This window comes from Rissa tridactyla, chromosome 21, assembly GCF_028500815.1.
Source record: "Rissa tridactyla isolate bRisTri1 chromosome 21, bRisTri1.patW.cur.20221130, whole genome shotgun sequence".
NCBI lineage: Eukaryota > Metazoa > Chordata > Aves > Charadriiformes > Laridae > Rissa > Rissa tridactyla.
The window spans coordinates 4,242,595-4,249,899 of NC_071486.1; the positions used below are offsets into that span (position 1 = coordinate 4,242,595).

The 7,305-nt window shown below is 65.5% G+C and overlaps 1 protein-coding gene across 3 annotated transcripts in view; it reads right to left on the reverse strand.

Annotated features, from left to right (window-relative positions):
• Window positions 1–7,040, reverse strand: part of PLEKHA6 (pleckstrin homology domain containing A6) — a 34,611-nt gene extending 27,571 nt beyond the window's left edge. Inside the window, exon 1 of one of the 3 annotated variants that reach the window (XM_054181527.1) lies at window positions 902–7,040. In XM_054181527.1, coding sequence (XP_054037502.1) covers window positions 902–1,005 — 104 coding nt within the window. In that variant the 5' untranslated portion in view covers window positions 1,006–7,040. The remainder of the gene's footprint in view (window positions 1–901) is intronic. The other 2 variants (XM_054181526.1, XM_054181528.1) reach the window with 2 other exon arrangements.
• Window positions 7,041–7,305: the final 265 nt, after the last annotated feature.

Below are 7,305 nucleotides of genomic sequence, written 5' to 3' on the forward strand. Positions count from 1 at the left end.
CCAGTTGTGGGGTGGCCCAGGAGCTGGGAACAAACCCCCAAGGGACCAGTGGGGATGAAATCAGCCATGGACAAACAGAAACACACACTGTGGAGCTCGGAGGCGAGGAGGCAGGGCGGGATGCTGCCAGCACGCCGAGCTGGACCATGGCAGACACCGAGAGGCACGGGGCACCGGCACGGGCGAGTGGACACGAGACATCCAGAGTGTTTAACGGATCAGGGTGCCATCCTTCAGCCTCTCCCCCCGCGCTCTGCAGCCTCCCACAAATCTGGAACCACTGTGGGGCCGGGGACCTTCCACCTCCCTCGGCCCGGCACGGGGGGCGCAGGGGGCCAGGGTCATGGCTCCTGGCTTGGCACTGCCACCAAAACCCAGCTGGGGGGGACAGAGGTGCCTGGGCAGCTGTGACACCTCTGCCAACGGCGACCCACCGATGCGGCCTCCAAGTCACAAGCCGGACCCAGACCTGGAGGGTTTAAACCTTTCGCTAAGCTCCTTAAGAAACCGTGTCCAGCGGGCAGAAATGCCTGTCCGAAACAATCGCCGCGACGAGGCATCGAAACAAACCCATCCCCGACCCCTCCCCGGCCAGGTCGGGTCAGGAGCAGGGATTACGACAGCGGGGCTGGGGAAATCCTGCTGGGACAAATCCTCAGCACCTGCTTAACCCATCGCCCACGATAATCACCCCAGCGCACGGGCTCTGTGGGGCACCCCCCCTGCCGCCATCGGCGCCCGTCACCGTGACAGCCGCCCTCGGGTCCCCGGCTGCTCTTGTCTGAGAGCAGCCGGGGACCCGAGAGCGGCCGGCACAGTGATGGGCGCAGACAATGGCCCACGTGTGCCATGGCCGGGCTCCGTGCCGACGCTGCACGCACGTACACACGCACGCACTCACCGGTGCCACCGCGCGTCCCTCTCCGTCCGACACTGCTTGCCAAGCCGGTGGCTCTCCCGCAGCCAGGGTAGATAGTTTCCTTCCAAGCCCATGGAGACCGTCATTGGTATCAATCATTAACAGCCACCGCAGCTGCCGGCAGCCTTAACCCCCTCGGCACCGTGCCGTGGCGGGACCGGCACGGGAAGGCATCCTTTGCCGTTAAAGCCCCTTTAACGGCACGGCGGTGCGGCAGGCCACCGCAGCCCAACCCGCCGGGGATGCAAAAGGGTTTCCAAGGGGCTCCGCACCCCGCCATAGACCCATGGCTGTTCCCACAGCGTCATGTCTATGCTCCTCAAACCGCTCCGTCGGCAGCGCGGGCGCCGGGAGCTGCCCCGCATGTCCCCGTGCAGCCCCGAGGGCCGTATCCTGCCTCTGCATCCAGCCGAGCCATAAGGAGCTCAGCCATGGGGAAGCCCCAATCTCCCCCATCCTTGGGGGCAGCCGGCAGTGGCCATCCCTGGGTGCTGAGCCCCACAGCCCTCTGCCCCCCAAGGAGCGGGGCTGCTCCCCCCCGGCTGCCCACAGAGGCACGTCCATCCCCTCCTTGCTGCGGGCGCCAGGGCAGGATGGGATCTCTCAGCTGAGGGGTCCCGGAGCTCTCCCTTCACACAGCTTTTCCAAGGAACATCAATGGCTGTAACTTTATCGCAGCGTGTTTACAACCCAGCCCTGGCTCTTGGCTCCCTCGGCCGTGCCGGAGGCCGGCTCAGCTCCCGATGCTGCCGGCACACGGTGCCGCCAGCACCCTGACGCCAGGGTCTCCCGCATGCTGCGGTACCCACGGGGCTCTCCGGCTCACCGCCACGAGCATCCCCACGGAGAGGGGGCACCCGCACCCGGAGCTGGAGGAGGAGCGCAAGGGCTGTTCCTATGTCTGAGGTCTGGGAAGCGGATGGACAGATGTCCCCATCACTGCCCCCCCCCGCCACCACTGGCTGTGTTACCCAACGTGCGAAGGGGTTGAATGATTAACCTCCGGCCGTGCCATCGCCGGGAGCTGGTAGAGCCTTGCTCTGCCCATGCGCAGCCCTGGGGCATGACAGCACCTGGGGAGCAAACCCCCGATCCCAAGCCCATCCGGTATCACCAGCCCCTGCTGCCCCCGGAGCATCCCGCACCCGGCCCCGGAGCCGGGACACGTCCCCCTTGGCCAGCCCGGGGCAGCCCCTGCATCTCCGTGCCAATGCAGAGGGGCACAGAGGGGGCTCCGTCCCTGTCCCTGTCCCCGTCCCAGCTCCCACGGGCTCCCGTGGGTCTGGAGGTACTCACAGCCCACGGAGACCCCTCCGGCACCGCAACCCGGCTCCGGCTTCCGCACACCGACCCGCAGCGAATTTCGGCTTCTCCAGCCCCAGCCGTGGCCCCGGGGGCGTGCGGACTGCGAGCGCTCATAAATAGCCTTGGACAAACATCTGCACGGCACCACCCCGCGCAGGCTGGAAAGCGGAGGGCTGCTGTGGGGATGGTTTTAATCATGATATAAGACCATCAAATGGCTAAAAAAACCACAGACGGGAGCGAGCTGTAAATACGCGCAGACGCAGCGGCTGATAAGAGCCGGCGGCGGCAGGGCTGGGCTCGGCTCCCCGTGCCCGCGATGTGCGCGGCCCCTCTGCGTACGGGCACGGCTTTTGAATTTCCCATTCCCCGCACCCACGCGGGACACAGAGCCGAGCTGGGAGCACTCGGAGGGCGCAGGGCTCAGGGATGCCCTGGTGCTCCTGGCACAGCTCTTGGGGGTCCGCAGAGGTGGGTGCTGCTATTCCCACTTACCTCCGAACCTCCCCCCAGCCCGGGACAGGGAGTGGGGTGAGCCCCAGGCCGGGTTCAATCAGCTGCGGCAGGTTGTGCTGATCCCTGCAGAGGCTTTTGATTGTTTTTGTCTAAATTACCGATTTTCCGCTGTCAGATTTCCCATGGGCTCCTCTCACTTGAGTGCTTTAGCAATCGGGTGCGCTCATACGGATGAAAAATAAAGTCGTAAACGCAGCACCCCGGGGCGCAGGGGGCACGACACGGCCCGTTACACCGCTAACACCGACGCTGCCAGCCTGCGTGGCCCCGCTGTCACCGCGGGGCCGTGGCAGAGCGCTGCCGGCACGCTTCCCACGGGCGTTGGGGTTCGGGGAGGCTCTGGGTTAGGGGGGTTTGCGGCAGCTCTGGCTCTGCCCCAGCTCACGAGCTTTGCCGCGCCGCTGCCAGCCCTCCAAGTGACTCATCGGCTGCTCTGCGCCCCGACCTCCCGCAGTCAAGCCCCGACGCATTCGGCACATTCCTGGCATAGCCGGCTGTGCCGAGCCGTGCCGGCGCGGAGCCCCACACCTGCCGGAGCGGCGAGGCTGGGTGGAGGCCAGAAGCACGCTCGGGTCTCTGCAAAGAGGCTCCTGCATCCTTGGGCTTCGTCGTGGTCTGATGGCCACGATGGCCCAGCGTGGCCACGTGTGCCCGTGGGGATTTACCCCGGGGCAGGAGCATCTCAGTGCTGCCGTGCCATGGTTGTCATCGCGGGCAGCCTGTCATCCTCCCCAGCAGCGCGACCGCCGTCCCAGTTGCCTTCTTCGTGCAATGCCACCCTTCCCTCTACGTCGGCAGGGGTGTGATGGCGGTGTATGGGGAAACTCTCCATTTTTAGATCTGATCCTGTACCTTCGCCGGCCTCGGAACAGCTTGTAACCGAGCTGTGACGCAACAGCGCACGCGTCTCGGTTGTGCAAGTGTGTGTTGCACCAAAACAGCTCCCAAGGACGCGGGACGAGCACCGACAAGGCTCCCCGACCCCGCAGCCGCCTGCAGCGTGTCCCACGGCCCCGGGGAGCAGCCCGCGATCCCGGTGTGGGTGCCAGTGGGTGCAACGTGCGGAGCAGCCGAAAGCACTCCCGAGTGCCCGGGAAGAGCCACCGTGGTGGGTACCCACCGTGGGCAGGAGCTGAGCCCGGCACCTGCAGCACGGTGCTGCCTCCGATTCCTCCTGGCCCCGGCACCGACAGCCCCCAGCCCCAGAGCCGCCCGGGGAACGTGGCCGCACCACCGGCCTCCATGTACAAACACAGCGGGAACCAAAGGTCCCCCAAACCGGGAGGTTTGTTCTTAAGCAAACAGACCAAACCAAAGACGACAGGCCCCTCCAGACCCCAGGCACAGGCTTGGGATCCGCTGCCTTTGCCGAGCTGGTCTCCACCTCCGGCAGAGATGCCATCTGGGTGCAGGGGAACCACAGCTGACCCCCCCGAGCCCTGTGCCAGGCTGACACAGCCAGAACGGGTCTGCGGAGGCAGAGATAAACCTCTTTCAGGGCTCTCTGCGCCAAATCCCACCGGTCCCATAAACCGCAGCTGACCGAGGCACCGGGTGCCGCTGCCGAGCTCGGAGCGGCTCTGCCCCAGGCCGTGGGCACTGCTCCCCAGGGATCTCCTGTCTCCAGCACAGCCGTCCTGGGGCACAGCCTCGGGCAGGCAGGTGAGGCTGGATGCTGTCCGGTTCCTATCAACACCCACCGAGAGCTCGGCTATCTGCAGGTGCTTGCCGTATCACGCCATTAGCCTCCTCCACCGGCCATTAAACGCTGAGCCCAGCCATTGGCACCAGCGCCAGGACGGGCGCAGCGATTCCTCTGCTTGCCCTCAGATGGGACGGCCACGGTTTTATTGCTGTCTCCAGCCCACCACACCCTGGTGTGGCAGGGCCATGGCCAGGGCAGTCAGGCACAGCTTCCCGATGAATCACGGATGGTTCCCACCTTCCCGACCGCGTCCTAATTAACGCAAAAAGCTGAGAGCAGCCCTGGGGGGCAGCTGGAGAGGGAAAAGCAAGGAATTTGCTGGGGGAAAAGCAGAAAACCCTCCGCACCCATCAGACCAGACCCTCAGAGTCTCCCAGGGTGGTGCAAAGCCAGCGCGGGGACAGGCCACGTCTCTGTGCCACCAAACAGCCCTCGCCTTGTTCCTCGTCCCCCTCCCCGCAGCCACCTCCGCAAGGGTGCAAACGCCGCAGGCCAGTTCAGTGGCGCGGCGCCGGCTCCGCAGAACGAGCTCTTCCCCTGAATGAAGTTTAGTCACCGTGGGATGTTTCCAATTGGAAATCAGGACAGTTCCAGGCTGAACGCGAGCCAGCCTTCCACTTCCCAGAAATCCCATTTGCAAGCGAGATCTGTTGCCAGTTCCCCCCTTCTCCCCCAGCATCACGTAAATAAACGCCGCCCCAGCCCTCCCTCCGTCCTGGCGGGGAGATGCAGCCTCCGGTCCCAGCCCCGCGTCCTCTGCCGTGCCCGGGGAGGGAAGCCGGTGGGACGGGAGTCGCTGAGCCGGGCTGGCGACGCCTTTGCCACCGCCGGCGCATCCCGGATAAACCCTTTGCCGACACACCAGCCCGCAGCATCCCCCCGAGGATGCTCGCAGGCAGCCGGGGCCGGGGAGTTGCACCAGGGTTAGTCGAGGGGAGCAAGCGCAGTGGCTGCCCTCCCCAAGGAACTGGTTTTCTCGGTGCCGGGAAGAGCCCGAGGCTTGTGCCGAGTTTCCAGAGGGCAGAGATGGGCCGATGCACAAGAAGAGCAGTCAGGCGCCGGAGAGGTGGGAGATGCCTTCGCTGGGTGCCTCCGGCGGGGTGGCTCCTGCTTCCCTGCGGGGTTGGGCCAGGGGAAGATGCTCCGCACGCATGGAGACCAGTGCCCCCAGCCCCATCTGGCCCAGAAGTCACTGGGAATTGAGGGAATGGACAAGAGAAAGTGATCACAACCCACAACTCCTTAGGAAAGCAGTAAGTGGAAAAAAGCCACTTGACTTGACTTGCCCCGATGCGTTCTCCCTCCCCATACGTCCCCCTGCCCCAGCAGGATGGAGCAGTCACTGCGCAGGGACCGCAGAGGTGATGTCCCAGCTACGCCGGGCATCGCCAGAAGCTGCTAAAGGTCCCTCCTTGTCACAAAATTAATTAGTGGCCCTGCGGCGCTGGGATGGAGTGAAGGACGTGCTGCCGGGAGGAGGGAACGCTTTGCTCCAGACCGGAGCCACCCCTAGAGCAATAGGGGAGGACGGAGCAGGATGGTGCCAGGATCAGGCTCAGCTACAAACCCACCACCCTGCCAGCGATGGAGAGCAGCGGGGGGATCCCTCCCGTCTCCCGGGCACCCCCATGGATGGCCGGGAGCATCTGAATGGAAACCACAGCCATCCCGTGCTGCAGACCGGGGGAGACCCACAACAGCCACACGCTGCTGCCGGCTGCCAACCAGGGGCTGCGGCACCCGCCGGTGCCCGGCGCCGGAACATCCTCCGGCACTTGCAGGGTGTCACCATCCCTCCCGGCTGCCCTGTGAGATGGCAGCGGCTGGGCTGGAGGGTGTCGGGAGGAAGGGGCTTTTGCAGGCTCTGGGAAAACACCGGGAGGCACGGCAGGTACAGCAGAGGGTTGCTTTAAAAAAGCCTTTCATGAAACGGAACAAAGCAGGGGACGCAGCCGGGTCTCTCCCCCAGGACATGAGGTGATTTTAAGCAGCGCTTCCAGGAGATCGCAGCGTTATTCCCCAGCCAGCTCAGCACAGGGCAGGGACGGCAGCTCCCCCAGGCTTCAGAGCCAGCCCCATGGCACAGGGCAGGGGCACAACCGCTCCCGGCCAGGAGCCGCCGGGTGGGCAGGAGGATCCCGCCCCGCATCCCGGCTGGAAGCGTGGAGCTGTGTAATAGGGCGCTTGGGTGCCTCTGCCCCACTCCCAGCTCTGCCAGCCTTATCGTGCTGCCACACCTTCCATTTAGCTCCTTGCAAAGGAGTTTAACCCCTGGCAGAGCGCAGCCGGGCTTTCCCGCGTGCAGTGCCATGCCATGCCCGGTGGGACGTGCTGCCCGTCCATGGGCACGGTGCAAACGCTGACATCCAGGGCGGCGTCCCCAAGCCCCTCTCCCCGCGAGCCCTGGCCCCATGAGTGGCTCTGTGGCCGTCCTCCAGCAAAGCCCGGCTCTCTGGCTGCCCCCAGCGCAGCGCAAACCCCTCCAGCACCTGCATCCCCTTTGCTCCAGCCCTGGGGGCTCTTCCTCCATCCCCCTGCTCCCCTTCTTACTCCCAACCATGGGCCTGGCAGCGAGGACAGAGCACCCACCGTCGGCTCAGCCTACCTGTTCTCCGGGCGCTGCCGGGGCCACGGTGCCGGCCGCGGGGCGGGCGGTGGGCTCAGTGCCCCGGCGGGGAGCTGGTGGGGAAGGGGGAGAAGCGTTCAGCTGCCTCCGAGAGCTGCCACGTCCGAGCGCGGCCCGGCTGATAAGCGAGGTCTGAAATCTGAAACTGTAGGTTGGCTCCTTCCTATATAAACAGGCGCTCGCTCGCTCGCACACACACACACACACACCTCCCCGTGCGCGCCGGCTCGCACG